At 41.8% G+C, this 17,913-nt stretch overlaps 1 protein-coding gene across 10 annotated transcripts in view; it reads right to left on the bottom strand.

Annotated features, from left to right (window-relative positions):
* Positions 1–16,848, bottom strand: part of reps2 (RALBP1 associated Eps domain containing 2) — a 362,214-nt gene extending 345,366 nt beyond the window's left edge. For 8 of the 10 annotated variants that reach the window (XR_007263185.1, XR_007263186.1, XR_007263187.1 and 5 more), the window contains exon 1: positions 14,942–16,848. Coding sequence is in view for 6 of the 10 variants with exons in the window: in XM_048602680.1 (XP_048458637.1) it covers positions 14,942–15,115 (174 nt within the window). In the remaining 4 variants the exon portion in view is untranslated. The remainder of the gene's footprint in view (positions 1–14,941) is intronic. The other 2 variants (XM_048602677.1, XM_048602682.1) reach the window with 2 other exon arrangements.
* Positions 16,849–17,913: the final 1,065 nt, after the last annotated feature.

The raw sequence follows: 17,913 nt of genomic DNA, 5'->3' as shown, positions 1-17,913 counted from the left end.
GTATAGCCTGCTTTGAGCCCAACTGCTGGCCACTAAGGAAGAGACAAACAACTGACAATAATCGTTCACACAAAACAGTCTCTTGCATGGAGTGGATGAATACACTTTTAAATTTATACAATTGTAGAATGTGAATTCCTTCAAAACATGGTTTCATGTCACAAATTCACCTGCAGATCACTTTTAAAAGTCTATTAGAAAGCTTTAGACCTTGGAGTGTCTCCCCACAAAGATCATACAGTGTAAGGTATGACAAACAAGGCACTTTATCAGAATGCAGGCAAGCATTGATGGAGCCATCAGCAGCAAGGTTTCTAATGTTTGACTTTTGGGGGGTGGGGGAGGAGACTGAGTACTTTGTAAATACCAACCCTATGCAACCAAACTACAGAACATTGTTAAAAACCAGGCCACAGTTTCAGAAACTTTATAAAGCCTTAATAAAAAACATACAGTTGATCCTCAATGTGTAACGGACCTGCTTATAAAGAGAAAAAAAAACTTGCTGATATGCTAACAAACCAGTAATGTTCTCAATGGAACAACACTCAGCATAATAGGAGTGATCTCAGATCTTTAGTATTTGGAGAAGTTTCACAGATGCTGTAGTCTGCGGTACACAAGTCAGTGTTTCCATGTTTTCAGCCGAGACATAACAGTTTTGGTCCCACTGCTCCTGGTCATGACTTTAGATTTAGGTTTGTCATCATGTGTACTCAATTACAAGGTATAAGAGTACAGTGAAATGTGCACAATGTCACCACACATGGAGCCATTTTAGGTACAAAGTATCTAGATACTAACATCTCAAATACAGGAGTAGAAAATTAAAAACATAAAGTTTAAAACTAAAGTCAAACATTACAGTCCTTTCTCAAGGCTGCAGATTCTCCCTGCTGGGCTTTCCCCAAGAGGGCTCGCTGTCCCCAGCATTGAGTTAAGACCCACCTGGGCACACCAGCTGCCTTCACCGATGACCACCAATCAGGAACGCCAGGTTTCACTACCACTTGCAAAGCTTCGGCCCCAACTGCCACTTCTGCCATCCTGTGCCACCAGTCACCGCCTGAATGCTGCTGCCATCCTGGCTTGTGCTGGGCCCCCAACCACTGACATGCTCCATTAGCCACCTCGCTGCAGAGTCCTGCTCCAGGCTTCAATGAAACCACAATGCTGCTGACTGCCAGATTTCTGCCCAGGAACACCTTCTGCTTCATGGCCAATGGTCAAAGTCCCCCAGCTGGAAAATAAGGAGAGAGAGAGAGCGCGAGAGAGCGAGAGTCAGCGCAGACAAGCACTCAGGAGCCCTACTCTGCCACCATCTTGCTTGTTTCTGGAGATTAATTAATTGCACCAATGATTTCTGCAAACAGTGAACATGATGGACATATGCACTCACAACATGCACTTTTACTTCAGAAAGAAAGTTCTCTCTTCTTTCAATTAAAAACAGCAAGGAAGTAAAGGTTAGATTTGCAGTGGGCAAAAAACAAGAGTGTACAGCAAGTATCATACACAGTGAAATTGCAAAGGACAGGCACACAAATAGCGGGACTTGCTGAATTCTCAGTGTAGGAGTCGACCCCACTTCTCAGGTTTTTGGCATATACTATTGTAGTGATTGGAACAAGATTGGCCAGGTGGATCTCCTCAAGTAGGAGTTTGGTCCAGGTTAACAACCCCAACCGGCAATCAGGGAGTGCTGGCTGACAGATATAAAACAGGAGTCTCAGTGTTTCTTCTCACTCTAGAGACAGGCTCGGAGCTAGCTGGTCAGAGCCAATGTACACTGCACATGTAAATAAACGGGTGACTTGTTAACAAGATACCAGCCTCTGGAGTTATTTCTGCTATATACATGATATACATGCAAAAACAAAATAAAATGCTGGAGAAACTCAGCAGGTCTGGCAGCATCCGTGGAGAGAGAGAGAGAGAAACCAGAGTTAACCTTTTGGTTCCAGTGACTCTTGTGCCCAGGCTCTGCCAGACCCACTGTTTCTCCAGCAATTTCTGTTCTAGCTTCAGATTCCCATCCTCCACACTTCTTGGTTTTGTTTTAATGCTATATGTGCATCAGTATTCAGCCTCAGAATCTCATCTCACAAATGGATACCTTAGTTACTGGGTGCAAGGTACCAAACAGATGATATTTGTTAAGTTGTGAAGGTGTGCAGCAGTTTAGCACATATCCATTCAGAGCAGACTGCTTGTAGCAACAATCAAAATGGTAATCTCCTACACTGCATGTTCCTGTTTCTTTTCTTGGCCTATAATGTTTTCAGAGGTATTTTTGAGGCTTTAAAAGGTTGACTTGTATGCCGTTTATAGTATCCTTGCAAACTTCTTTCTAATGCTCAAAGTAAATGACCAGCCTTTTAAGTGTTGGTTTGTAGAGAAGAAAATCACCTGTGGGATTGTGACACTTCCTGTAGTTAAATCCTGAATGAAAGAAGTCTCATGTGGTATTCTCTATTCAGCCAACATGTGATTGTAGGAATTCCCATTGGATAACAATCAGGAATGAGAGCCATCTCTTTTAATTATTAAGAAATAAGGGCGATGCTACTGTGTTCCAAATAAGTAGTCTTAGTGACAGCGCAGATGTGAAGATTTAGTATGATCCGAATGTTAAAAAGTCTTTTTCAGCCTCAGAGGGCAACCGAGGAGAAGGAGTGGAATATGCACCAGTGGAACAAAGTTTGTAGCATGAACTAAAAACAAAAAAGGTCTGCAATGCCCTAAGAACTAAATGAGGAAAAAAAAACTCTGCACTTAATATCAAACAAACAATCTGACTACACACAGATTGAAAAAAGTGGCCGTAAGGTAGGGTGTCAGAGTACATGCAGCATTGACTGTCTTTTCAAACGACGTTGCCAAGTGACATTAAATAGATCAAAGACAAGACACCAGAGTTGGTAGGGCAAGAGCAAGAAGATTAACTATTGTACACGCTTCTCTTGCTACAGTTACATAGGCAAGAATGGAACCAGGTGACTGCATATCGAAAATTCCATATCCAACAGGCCGATTTCTATCTTCCATTAACCAGAGATCATACAAATTGAAGAATTAACTCCAACTAATTTCCATTTACCCATTACTCTGCTTTTGATAACATAGATCAGTTCCTGCTTAAGTAAAGGCTCAATTTTAAAATTCCCCATCCTTGTTTACAAATCCCTCTGTTGCTTCCTTTCTTCACACTGCCATCTCTAGCTCCACAACCCTGGAGGTAAAAAACTCTGGCATGAGTATCCTGGATTCTAAATCGTCTTACCATAGGTGGCTATGCTTTCAGTAGGCCAAGACCCTGAGCTCTGAAAATTCTCTCCTTGAACCTTTCCCCTGCTTTCCCACTTTAACATATTCCTTTGAAGTTTCTTATTTGACAAAGCTCTTGGCTGTCTGCCTGCCTTAACATCTCTTTATGTGACCGACTTGTCAAAGCTTACTTTACACTACGACTTTGAAGTGCCTTTGGACATTTGATTGCCTTAAAAAAAGGCACTATATAAAACGCAAGATTATGTTGTTGTTTAAATGGTGTAAACTTGGCCGCAAGAGGAGAAACAATGTAAATCTACCAGTTCTATGCACTAAATTACGTGCACTTTGGATGTTGAAGATGATTTTGATAACAATCAAGTATTGAAATGATTACAGACACTACGAAAATTACTGGCAGATTTTTAAAAGAAAATAAAAAAGTGCATACATCCTAGGCCCTGAAAAAACATCAGAGAACATGCTGCCCATTTTTAAACCAACGGTCTTTGCTCCTGTCTTATTTCACCGAAGCAACACAATTCAGATAACAGCTTTTCGGTAATAATTTAATTTCCTTGATTGTAATTGCCTCGGTATTTCAAATACTCCTTCCTTTTATGGATTTTTGCTTTTGTGCCAAGATTACACTTTTCTACTTCACATAAGCCTGACTAAAGCCTACAATTCACATGTCACTACAGCATTTCTGTTATCCGTCCCTTACTACCTTTGATCTGAGTGAGCTGAGAACCACGTCAGAAATCGGTTAAGAGTCAACCACATTTTATGTGAGTGCCGGGGTGGCGTCTGGAGGCATGTGTAGGGTAAGAATAAATCGGTGAACCAGCTAGGTTTTATTTTCAAATGACAAATTGAAGTTAGATTCATGGTCACCGTTACTGAAGTTAGCTGAATGCTCCACACAATTATTAATTGAATTTAAATTCCACCAGCTGCTATGGTGTCTCCAAGGCACCAGCCTGGGCCTCTGAATTACAAATGCCACAATGAAGAAGAGTGATGGGGGTTACTCGCTAGTACATAGCAAAAGAGTATGCTGAATATAGATCCAACAGGAGTACCATGTGATTTATTGGTGATGGCCCTACATGCTGCTTGGGCTGACACTTGCACGAACAGGCTGCTATGCTTCCTACAGAGCCTCAACTGGGTTCAAACTTTTTTTAATTCAGGCAGGCATTCACTCAGACACATGACAGAAGGGACCCAAGTGAAGCAGAGAGGCTATCAGTGGTGTTATCCACCTTCCACAAAGCCATAGCTCCTCGCTGACTGAAGATTTCACATGTTCCCTCTAGCCCTCAGTGAAACAGAACATCCCAATGCAGGTTATTCAAGTCACAATCTGTATTCTATACTCAACCAATGTGCACTTCCTTCCGGAAACTGTTGATGGAAAACGAATTCAGCCAAAAATAATCTTGCCAGATATTTGTCTCCCTAAAACATGTGACTCTAAAGAATGTGCATAGTTGTAGGGAGAAAACTAGGTGCATTGCTTGTTTGGAGAGTTATCACAGATTTGATGGGCTAAAGGCCTCTTTCTGTGCTACAGCAGTTTTGTAATTCTGTGACAGTGGAAGTAGCTTACACTGAACATTGTTGAGAGGGAACTGCCTTTATTTTATTTTTGCAAAAGTAGACATAATTCACAAATTAAATTGTATCTACACACAGTTACTGGACTATTTCTGTCCAGTCTTTGCATGTAAAACAAACAGATATTAGAAGATTGGCATTCATTGCAGTTGTAAAAAAAATCCAGAGGCAATCCTTACTTATATAGGACAACATTTATATAATAACATATCTATACATACATACATACACAGTTAGTGAAGCATTTCTGTACAGTCTTTGCACATGAACCAGTCAAACACTGGAAGTTTGGCATTCCCTGCATTTGCAAACACAAGCCAAAGCACTTCTTACTTATGCAGGATTATATTTACATATTTGAGACACTGGAAGGGTCCAATAACTGAAAGCTTAACCTGCAAACACACTGCAGCTGCCACCAAGGCAGTGGGGAAAGACCACCACCTAAAATCTTTCTGCCAAAGTTAAATGGGGCTCCATTCAGTTATTGGACAGATATCTTTATATCAAGACACATGTATATAAAAAAAAAGATAGCAAGAACTACCAATGCTGGAGTCAGAGATAACACAGCAGGCCCAGGCAGCATCATAGGAGCAGGAAAGTTGACGTTTCAGATCAGGACCCTTCTTCAGAAATCTGAAGGGCCCTGACCCGAAACTTCAACTTTCCTGCTCCTCTGATGCTGCCTGGGCCTGCTGTGTTCCTCCAGCTCCACACTGTTATCACATGTATATAAAAAGATATTTTTATGAAAAAAAAAGTATTTTTGAAATTTAAAGAGAACCAAAGCTCACAGTATGTTAGTCTTTTACATTCCAATTCCTTAAAAAAGTGGGGAAGTTTGTTTCAGTTTTACTGAGCTCCCAAAACTAGTTCACCGTGTACAAGGCACAAATCAAGACTACGATGGAATACTCAAATAAAAAGCAAACTACTGCAGCCACTGGAAACCCGAAATAAAATTAGAAACTGCTGGAAAAACTCAGCAGGTCTGGCAACATCTATGCTGCCAGACCTGCTGAGCTTCTCAGACATTTTCTGTCATGGCATACTCCCCCCTTGGCTAGATGGATGCAGATCACTCAAGAAGCTCAACAGCACACAGGAAAAACCAGCTGGCTTGATTATCATCCTGTGAACAATTGTTCACTCCCTCCACCGCCTACACTCATTAGTAGCAGCGTGCATCACTGAGAAGATGAATCACAGAAATTAGCCAAGGCTCTTTAGACAGAACCTTCTAAACCCGTGACCACTACCAACTAGAGGGACAAGGGCAGCAGAAGCATGGAACACTACCATCTGCAAGCTCCTGTCAAAGTCACTTATCCTCCTGAAATAGATCATCACATATAGAAACTTGAACAAAATTAAGTACACATTACGGATCTTCAGTGCTGCTGGGACAAAACCCTGGAACTCCCTCCTTGGTGGCATTGACGGCCTACCTACACCAACAACATTTCAAGCAGGCAGCTCATCACCACCTTCTCAATGGCAACTAGGGATGGGCAATAAATGCTGGCCCAATGAACAATACTCAAATGCTACAAAAAAAAAAGGAAAAAAAGAATTTTTTTGTTTTAAAAAGTCATAGCAGAAAAACCTATTTACGCAGCGAGTTCTGCATTTCCCAAAAAGTTACTATGGAATCTATTTCCATTACTTTCAAAAGGGAATTGAATAAACACTTGAAGAAAAAGTTGCAAGTCCACAAGGGAAGGACAAAGGATTAATTTGGCAGCACTATTACAGAGCCAGTGCAGGCAAGCTGGGCTAAAGAACCATGTTCTGTGCTGTAAATTCTAATGATTGTAATTTAAATGGTTGAATGCCTAGGGCATACAGTCAGTTCTGCTGTAACACAATAGTTGCGTCCTGTGCAACATTCGCATTATAGAAAAATCACACTATAGAAATAACAGGGCCTATGGGAAAAGCTGGGTTAGGTACAGACCACCAAAAACAAAATCCAAAATCCAATCTAAAACAAATAAAATTTTTTAAAAACGCTCATAAATGACTCAAAAGCCTAAAAACAAAAGGATAACCAGTTTGAATAGAATGTTTATTCATATCTAATAATGAAATAAAAAGTGGTAAATTTAACACATTATCTTGAAAATAATGTCAAGATGACTTGATGGGGGAGGTGGTTTTGGAGGTTGCTCTGTTGTTAATGCAGGGACTGAAGGTAGTCATCATCATCACCTTCAGGTGCAGCTGTGGTTGCGGGGTTAGGGCAAAAAAAAAGTTAATCCAGAAGTAGATGGCTGTGGTTCATTGTCTGACTGTTTCTTGGGGGTTGGTTTAAAAGAGATCCATCCAGTTTTTGTTGCTTTGCCCTTACTCTTCATTCATGAGGAAATTGTTTATGCGGCATCAAATAAGATCTTACTCCACAAGCTGCTACCCTGCTGCATTCTGCATTGTAATCGTTGTCCTCCACGAGCTGCAACTGCTTCTCAATTTCCCTCAGGATAGAAGACAAAACTGAAGAAGTGGAAAGCTCTCATGGTGCTGCATCCTGGACTACTACTTCTTCATCTCCAGCTTCCGCTTCCCCCTCAGTGACAAGTTGTTGTAGATCAGCTGTAGAGCGATCTTCACAGTGGGACTCAAGCAGCTCCTCAACATCCTCACTCTCTTCTTCAAATCCAACTTGCTTTGCAAGATCGACACAATGTTCTTTGATTCTCTGGAGCTCCCCTGATAGATCAAACGTTTTAAAATCTTGAAATAAAATCTGGGAGAAGCTTCTGCCAAACTGCATGCAAGCAGTCCTCACTGACATCACCCCCCGGCCTCCACAATAATGTCAAATTGCATTCCTGATGTTAAAGCTCTTCCAAAATTGAAGAACACTGTCCTTAATACCCCCAGTGGCTGCAATGAGCCTATCAAATGTACACCTTAAATAATAAGCTTTAAAAGCTGCTATTGTACCTGGTCCATGGGTTGAAGGAGAGAGGATGTGTTTGGGGATAGAAATAGCACTTTGTCTTCAGAAAGCTCACCAAATGTTAGGTGGATGGCTTGGTGCATTATCAAGGATGAGGAAAAACTTGAAATCTAAATTTTATTTTCCTGCGATTCTTTCTAAAAACTTCTTCCAAAACATCAACAATAAAAAAGGTCAGAAAAAAATTTCCTGCTTCAACCAACCTCGTTTGACCTGGGGTAGCTATGATGCTGCTTGGCCTGCTGTGTTCATCCAGCCCTGCACCTTGTTGTCTTGTTTGACCTAGTAGATGCCTAGAATAGGCTTAAGGTAACCTTTCAAGGCTCACAGGCTGGCATAGTGATACACCACCACAGGCTTAAGCTTTAAGTCTCCACTAGCATTGGCACCGAGCAACACAGTCATTTGGTCCTTTGCCACCCTAAAGCCTGGAGGGTCTGCTTCACTCAAAATGTAGGTTCTTGATGGCATTCGCTTCCAGCATAAACCAGTCTCATCCAAATTGAAAATTTGGTCTAAGTTGTAGCCTTCTTCATCTAGTTTTTTTACTATGGGAGGAAATGCCATCGTACGCTCCTTGTCTACACTGGCAGCTTTGCCATATCACGTAAAGTTATGAAAAGCATAGTGATTCTTAAAACCAGCAAAACAGCCACTGCTAGCACTAAAGGCAGGCACTTCTGCAGGATTTTCAGCTCTTTTTGTTAGATCATCATAAATTGATATGGCTTCCTCCTTCATGGAGAGAACGGTGGTCCCAGACCACTTCCGTTTAATCTTCTATCCACACACTTAGAAGCCGCTTCATCTCCTCAAGTTCCCCTATCTGTGACCTCACAGATTGGCTAGCACTCAGCCTTGTTCCAGCAATACGGCTTGCTTTAATCTTTTTTGCATTGTCTCTAATGGTGCGCAAGGTAGACTCCGTTATTCCTGTTATGCAAACTACATCACATGTTCTCGCATTACACTCAAAATGCTTTATAACATCTAACCTCTCTTCCAGTGTTTATAGGCTTTTTACATTCACCATCCACAATTTTATCACCAGGACACTTCTTGCTAACACTGTCATTTTGCCCTGGCATTTGAGTGTAACATGGCAGAATTTGCAAAAGTACTGTACCTCGCACAGAAAGTGTAGTGATCATGTGATGCTGGCACAGAGACTCTTTCGGCGTTAATATTGAGCACACTCAGGAGAAAGCCTATGAAACAATCACGTGATGTTGAAGTGTACTCCTCTGTGCACTGATGGAATCACATTGTAGCCAACACAAGCTCGCGTTTTAGAAATAGCGCTCAATTATTCATCAGTCACGTTATAGCCAATTCGTGTTGCTGGAACACGCATTATAGCAGAACCTCCTGTATTGTAAACCTGGCTCATATCCCTCCAAACCTTTCCAATTCATGTACTTATCCAAATATCTTTTAAATGTTGTAATTATACCACATCCACCACTTCCTCAGGAAGTTCATTCCACACATGAACCACTCTGTAAAAAAAGTTTGCCCCTCATGTCCTTTATAAATCTCTCCGCTCAACTTGGCAACTTTCATCATAAGATTAGTCCCCTTATCCCAGGAAATATATCTTGTATGTGACAGAAAAAATAGGATTCTGGGTCAGAATTTGGATTATTTAATAACATCTTTGTGAACACCAGCAGCAGGTTACTGTTGGCCTAAGTACACATCTAGAGTACATAGGCAGAATGCAAAAAGTGAAGGCAGTAGAGAGGATTCTGAATATCATTAAGTGTATCATTAAGTATAACCATCAGCAATTAACAGCCACCCTCTTCCTCCACACCAAACAAAGGTTACAATACAATTCAATACAGCACAGGAACAGGCCCTCAGCCCACCAAGCCTGCACTGATTCCTAATCCTTATTTAGGCCTGCTACTTATTGCCCACGTACAGTCGTTATCCCTCCGTTCGTTTCCCATTCATGGGTCTATCAAAATACTCCTTAGATGTTGCTAACGTGCCTGCTTCCCCCACCTCCACTGGCAGTGCGTTCCAGGTATCCACCACTCTCTGGGTTAAAAATTTTCCCTGCACTTCTCCCCTAAAACTTTCTCCCTTTCACCTTGAACCTGTGTCCTCTTGTAGTTGACCTTTCCACCCTAGGAAAAAGCCTCTGACTATCCACCCTATCTATACCTCTCATAAGTTTGCCGACATCTATCAGGTTGCCCTCCTCATCCTCGGTCATTTCAGGGCAAACAATCAGAGTTCATCCAACCTCGCCTCATAACTAAAATCCACTAGACCAGGCAACATCCTGGTAAACTTTCTCTGCATCCCCTCCAAAGCAGGTTCATGGACCCAAAACAACGCAACCTTCTTCTCTCAAAAACAGACTGCCAGGCCTGTCGAGTGTTGCAACATTTTGCTTATTTCCAGCCGTCTTTCCAGTTGAGCAACATTATTTCCTCTGATTTTGTGTTCATTAATCATCATGTCAAATACCAAAACATAGATTAAATTCAGATCGCCTCTCTTTTATATGCTTTGTGGGGTCATTTTAAGCTTAACTAAGTTTGATTTGTATAACAAGGAAATGCCTTGTTGCTACCTTTTTGCTTCCCACACCTAGTGCTGTCTTAGATGGACAAAGCATGTGCTGGTGTCTGCTTGCAGAAGTTGATCACCTATTGGCTGATGCTGCAGGTTGAAAGAATGTCACTCTGAATCAAGCAAGGCTTAGCAGGAAACTCTTCTGCTGTTCCTGCCTGCCATGGTATACTGGAAGGACTTGCAGCTTGATAACGAACCTGTTTGGTTACATTACAAATGTACCTGTCAAGTTCTGGAATGGGATTGGAGTCTGTAGCTTCTGGCTCAGAGGCAGGGACATGACCCACTGTAACACAATAGCTCCCCCATTGTCTATCAGGGATGAATACAGTGCACCTTTTCACACTAGATAATTCCTTTGGAATTCTTGTTTTGAAAACTATACACACTATAGGGCTGGTATGAAAATAAATTCCCCAAACACCTAGTCATTCTCAGCAAGTTAACGCAGGTACATAATTCTTTGAAATTTGCATCTCAGGTAGACAGGGTGGTTAAGGCAGCACTTAGCATGCTGGCCTTCATTACTCAAACCTTAGTGTAGGATTTGGGATGTTATGTTGAGGCTTTACAGGACGTTGGCGAGGCCGCTTCTGAAGTACTAAGTCCAGCTCTGGTCACCCTGTTACAGCAAGATTATTATTAACTGGAGAGGGCTCAGAAAAGATTTAGTAGGATGTCACTGGGAATGGAGGAATGGAGATATTAAAAATAGACTGAAAAGGCTGGGACTTCTTTCACTAGAATGTAGGCAGTTAAGGGGTGTCCTTACTGAGGTTTATAAAATCATGAGGGGCATAGATAAGGTGAATGACAATGGTCTTTTCCTTAGGATGGTGGGGGGGGGGGGGGATTTCAAAACCTAGGGGGCATATTTTTAAGTTGCGAGGAGAAAGGTTTAAAAAAGGATGAGGGGCTACTTTTTTTCCTCTTTCCACAGAGAGTGGTTTGTGTGTGGAATGAATTGACAGAGAAAGTGGTGGATACAGGTAAAGTTACAACGTTTAAAACACGTTTGGATAAGTGCAAGAATAGCAAAGGTTTGGAGAGATATGGGCCAAGCATAGGCGGTGGGACTAGTTTAGTTTGGGAACATGGTTGGCGTGGACTGGTTGGACTGAAGGGTTTGTTTCCATGTAGTATGACTATCAGCCATTGGTCTGATACTGCGGATGAGTGATCAGAATTTAAACTATTCTGCACATTATCTTCCAAAAGTTGCAGAAGTTACAGTAACCTCCACTTTAACTACTTAGTTAAAGTGTGTTGTCTGGACTATTCTATTTAGTCACTGGGAAAACATGGATTCATAACCACCTCATTCTGTTATAACAATTTAACTGTCTATCAAAAGGCTTTGCAAAATTATTTATGTATGCAATTTAAATGAGTCTTACAATATTATGGCTTCAAAATTATATTAATACATAAAACAGCTTGCTAATTACAATGTAGTTCATACCAAGCAACTAACCCATTGCTTCCCAATTATTTTGGGATGTGTCCCCGATTAATTTCGGCCACAAGGTCAAAAGTGGGGATGTTCACTGATGATTGCACAATGTTCAGTACCGTTCATAACTCCTCAGATACTGAAAAGGTCTACATCCAATTGCAGCAAAATCTTGACAATATCCAGGTTAGGATGACACCATTCATGGCACAAAAGGGTCAAGCAATAACCATCTCCAATGACAGAATCTACCTATTGCCCCTTGACATTCAATGACCTGCATCACAATTTTGAATTACCTATTATCAACATCCTGGGGGGTTACCATTGGCCAGAAACTGAATTACACTGGCCAAACTAGCTATTGTGGGTGGCATGGTGGTTTAGTGTCTAGCACTGCTGCCTCACAGCACCAGGAACCCAGGTTCAATTGCATCCTCGGGTGACTGTCTTTCTGTTTGGAGTTTGCACATTCTCCTGTGTCTGTGTGGGTGTCCTCTGGGTGTTCCAGTTTCCTCTCGCAGTCCAAAGCTGTGCAGGTTAGGTGGATTGGCTATACTGAATTTCCCATATAGTGTCCAGAGATATGCAGGCTAGGTGGTTTAGCCATGGGAAATGCAGGTTAGAGATAGGATGGGTGGGGTTAGGTCTGGGTGGGATGCTCTTCAGGAGGTTCGGTGTGGACCCAATGGGATGAATGACTTGCTTCCACACTGTAGGAATTCTATACAAAATGTTGTAGTTGCAAGAGCAAGTCAGAAGCTAGGAATCCTACAGTGAATAACTCTCCTCATTTCCCAAAACGTGTCCATCTACAAAGCCGAAGTCAGGCACGTGATAGATTGCAGCTCCAAACAACACTCAAGAAGCATGGTACCATCCAGGACAAAGCGGTCTGTTTGATTGGCAACATATTGACAAATAAACATCCACCCCCTTCATTACTGATCCTCTGAAGCAATAGTGTGTATTATCTACAACATGCGCTACAGAAATTTACCAGGATTCCTTGGACAGCACCTTCTAAAACCAGAAAGGCTACCATCTAGAAGGACAATGGCAGTAGGTACAATGGAGACTTTACCACATGCAAGTTCCCCTTCAAGATCCAGACTTGAAAATATATTGCTGTTCCTGTTCACTGTTGCTGGGTCAAAAGTCTTCAAACTCCTTCCCCCAACAGTTTTGAGAGTCTAACTGCATCAATTCAAGGAGGGAACTCACCACCTTCTTCTCAAGGACAACTAGGAATGGGTGATAAATGCTGGGCCAGTCAACATCTACATCCATGAATCAATAACAAAAAAAACCCAACCTGACACCAAGAACTGGTAAAGGGCTATGGACATGAAGATTTTGACTCAAATTCCTTATTCTGGTTCAGAACTCTTGCTCCAACAACACTAGCCAAACAGATCCAGCCCTTTAGCAAACTATTAGAAAGCTACCACATAATAGAAAATTGATCCATTAAGATCAGCTGATCTCCTCTATGCTGCTTCATCAATGAGCATCCCTCCATAAATTGGAATGTTCACAGATGATCACATTGGTGTTCAGTTCCACTTCCAATTTCTGAATCAGTGAAACAGTCCACACCTTCATGCAACAAGAATTTGTGCTACAGAAGTGTCAAGCAATAACTAGCTTGAACAAGGGATGGACAAAATCATCTCCAAGTGACAGACAATTGGATTATCATCATTGACTCACTGGCCACATGTGGAGGTCAGCACTGGCCCAAAACCAAACTGACTGGTAATAAGTATCTTAGTTACAGCTGTAGTGTCCAAAGCAGCTACTATATGCAAGACTATTGATTTGCAACAAGTTTCTTTACCAGCACTTCCTTAAGGAACATCCCCTACCATCTGGAAGGACCTGATCAATACTCCCTCCAAGCTAGTGCCACACAGCAATTGGGACCAGAGTAAAAACAAAGTTCTGGGGGAAATAAGAGCAGGTATGGCAACATCTGCAGACAGAAAAATAAAGACAACACTTAAAGTCCAAAATAGCTGTTCTTCAGTCCTGGAGTTTATCTTCTGATGATTCAAGTAAGATTCAATACGTTAATTTTCTTTGTCACCAGATGCTGTCAAACCTGTCGAGCTTTCCCAGCACTGCTTTTATTTTAGGTTTCAGCATTTGCAGTACTTTCCGTTTAGTAATTGGGAATGGGCTACACAGGGATCAAAACAAGCTGGGCCCAAGAATTGCTGGCTTTAAGATGGACATGCACGTGAACGTGCATCAATCTCAAGGACACCGTGCAGTGCAATAAGCTAGCCATACACTGCAACCACAAGCTAGAAGAACATTGCTCCTAATTGAATTGATGTCATGGTTTCTCCATGTGGCGGGGTGAAATCGTCCGAAACTCTCCACCTCACATTCCCAGTGGAGTATCAAAGGTGATGGAGCACCATCACTTTCACAAATGCTACTATGAATGGGCAAGTGTCAGCAATGCTCAGATCTGGGAATAAACAGAAAAATGCTTATAGTTTCAGCAATGTGCATTCGACTTTAACACAAGCCAGCACCTCAATTACCGGGCTGTACAAGGTTTAGAACTTCTGTTTTAAAAAAATCAGAAATATGGAATAGAGATAGCAGGGACTGCAGAAATATGTTGGAAGAGGACGTTCCTTCATAAATACGCGAACTGAATTGATCCAGGTCTGTGGCGATTGTCGTTACTGCAATGTATCATAGTGACAGAATTCGCATTTAGCCCACAGGATTGTATGAATACAACGATTAAATAAAACGGACCCATTTTACAATTACTGAAACACGGGAGGCATTTTTGTTTCAGCCAACTCAGCCGTAAACGAGAGAGCAACTCGTAGCAACTTGAAAACTGAAAAAAAACACCCACTCACAGTAAAGACGTGCGTCGGAAAACATAGAAAGACACAGTTTAAAAGTTCTAGCCTTACAACAGCTGCAGACGTCCACAGGAACACACTGCGTGCAATCACTCAGCAAACAACTGAACACATTGTTGAACTGATTTTAAAAGCTCCTCTACTTACCTGGTGCAAAGTGTCTGGAGAGAGCTGGGAGGCTTGGAATAACTCGCCAACTTTAGCTCCGGCTGCAACTCTGCCTGTTGTGTCGGCGTCTGGCAGAGTGAATGAGAAAAGGTCGGAGAAGCGCTTCTCCTCTTGCTCACTCAGCACCAAGCCCACTGCACAGTCTCGGGACATGCTGCAGCTTCTCACTGGGCAACTTTACCTGCTGCTGCTGCTGCTGCTGCTGCTGCTGCTGTCTGCCACAACCCGAGCCGTCTCGAAATCTCCTATTTCCTGACTCCACATCAACCACCATTTTTTAAAGCAGCCGACCTGACGTCATCACCGCCTTGCTGCAGGATCCAGCTGTTGCTGCAGGCTTCAATTCATCTGTTACTACAGCTCAAGGTTCAATTCATCTGTTACTATAAGCTGCAGGGTTCAATTCACCTGTTTCTACAGTTGCAAAGTTCAATTCATCTGATACTACACCTGCAGGCTTCAGTTCATCTGTTACTACAGCTCCAGGGTTCAATTCATCTGTTACTACAGCTCCAGGGTTCAATCCATCTGTTACTATAGTAGCACTGCACTGTCGAGCTGTTGCTGCAGGATTTATTCCAGCTGATACTACATCTGTAGTATTAATTTTTACTACAGCTGCAGTGCTCAGTCCAGATGTTGCTGGAGGATTTATTCCAGGTGATACTACAGCTGTAGTATTAATTTTTACTACAGCTGCTGTGCTCAGTCCAGCTGTTGTTGCAGGATTCGGTCGAGATGTTTCTACAGAGCAGGGATCACCTCAACTCCTGTAATATTCAATCCAGACATTGCTGCAGCTGTGGGAGGAGGCCGTCCAAACTGGCGTTACTTTCAGTAATCAACTGCAAGAATAAACGCTGGTTTGAAAACATGTTCTCATCAGCGATCCTCGTTTGCATGATACAGATGTGCTGCTTCCGGTTTGTAACATTGTGTATTAGAACGATGCAGATGCGGCAGTCGTTTTGTTTTTATATGAGCCAGACTGCTGTATCCTGCAACATTTCAAATATATCCCGTTTGATCGCGGGAAACGGTGAAATATAGAGGCGTTATACACTATACTGCAAAGAAGACTGCGTTTCATAGCGTAGGCATTAGCGAAGACTGTAGTAGTTGCTGACATATTTCTCGGGCGTTCACATTCTCAATCTGATAATTGTCAGTGTATTGAAAGGAGCAATCATTTAAATATCTGTAAGAGTAAGTGCGTTCCGCTGATCAGACAGAGGTCAGTTTCAAGTGAAAAGAAACAGTACTGTCTCGGAGGTAGTTGAATGCTTATTTAATTCTAATTCAGGCTAACTGAGAGTTGTTTTGATAACATACCTAATCGTATTGTTCTAACGACGTGTAATTGCAACTCAATTCAACGAACAAAAGTTAAGCATTTTAAAACAACAAGTTATGTAAGTATGTTGATATTTTGGATCGCAATCTGGTCACCATCACATAATCCGTTTCCAAACGTCTGGTCTTCTTTAGTTATTTTTCTGAGAAAATAGCTTAATAAAATACTCGGGTTGTGTAATCATTGAGGATCGAATTATTCTCAATTAAACTAACAAAGAGTAACAATAATCTGAATGGAACGCTTTTCAAACATTTTGCCAGTAGCGACCTCTGCTGCACAGCTCAATTCTTTTTCATATATAAAAAGTTAATTTCTGGAATACTTGAGAAAGCACCTCTCACCTTTCCCGGAATTTTGGATCTCCGAGGAGTTCGAACAAAAATGAGGCGTATACTAGAAGTTCCTCAATCTTCAATTCTGCACAAGTCCATGTCAATGAGATGGTTCCGGAAAATATTCTTCTAAGGACGACATACAATTTTCTGAAGGAGGGTCCAGACCCGAAACGTCAGCTTTCCTGCTCCTCTGATGCTGCCTGGCCTGCTGTGCTAATCGAGCTCTACACCTTGTTATCTCAGACTCCAGCATCGGCAGTTCCTACAATCTCTGATATAATCAAATACATTCAGTGTATTTAGTTGCAATAAAGTCGACCAGTCAGTTATCTTTTCAGAAAACGCCATGTACACCAGTAGTTTTATGTTCCCATTTTATTTATTTTTATCAGGTTCAGTCTCTACATGGAGTTTGGTAGTTGATGTGAGATCCCCTTTCCCCTTACCCTGTGAAATGGTTACCCTCCAATTATACAAAACCAAGAGTCCCTCTCTAATGGAAAGATATGCCGATAGTTTCTTACATATTTCCACCAACTTTTCAGATCTGAGCTGATTTGGAGCATGTGAATCTTGATGTACAAAGGACTGACGCTTGCTTCTATGTTTGCTATTTGCTCTTTATATTTTGCATACTGTTTCTTTTTTTTGCTTGTACCTTTTTTCATTGGTGCTTTCTAGATGTGCTTCCCTTAATTTTAATATTTCTATTCAGAAGATTTATATCTTTACTTCTATGTTCCTCGACTGCATTCAAAAATTCATTATTTCAAGGACTCTGTTTTAGCCTTAATAGTGTATTTAGTGTTTTTAGTTGGAGCATCTCTGCTCAGATATTTAGGACTGTGATCTGTAACATGCCACAAGAATGCATAAACATTGGCCTTATGCATATATTACAGGGTGGAGTGAATCAGCTCTCCTCTTCTTAAAGTCCCTTGTTTGGCTCCAACAAAAATAAAGACAGAATCCCCCTTGTCCTCACATATCACCCCACCAACCTCTGTATCCAATGTATCATTCTCTGCCACTTCCGCCACCTGCAATCCGACCCCACAACCAAAGATATATTTCCCTCTCCACCCCTATCTGCCTTTCATAGGGACCACTCTCTCCATGCTCCCTTGCCCGCTCCACAATCCCCACTAACCCCACCATCCCCGGCACCTTTCCCTGCAACCGCAGGAAGTGCTCCACCTGCCCCTACACCTCCATTCAAGGCACCAAGTAAACTTTCCACATTGGACAGGGGGTTAACC

Source organism: Rhincodon typus, chromosome 11 (assembly GCF_021869965.1).
Source record: "Rhincodon typus isolate 14 chromosome 11, sRhiTyp1.1, whole genome shotgun sequence".
Taxonomy (NCBI): Eukaryota; Metazoa; Chordata; class Chondrichthyes; order Orectolobiformes; family Rhincodontidae; genus Rhincodon; species Rhincodon typus.
Note: the sequence above shows the minus strand (reverse complement) of the source record. Positions and strands in the feature narration are given on the sequence as shown.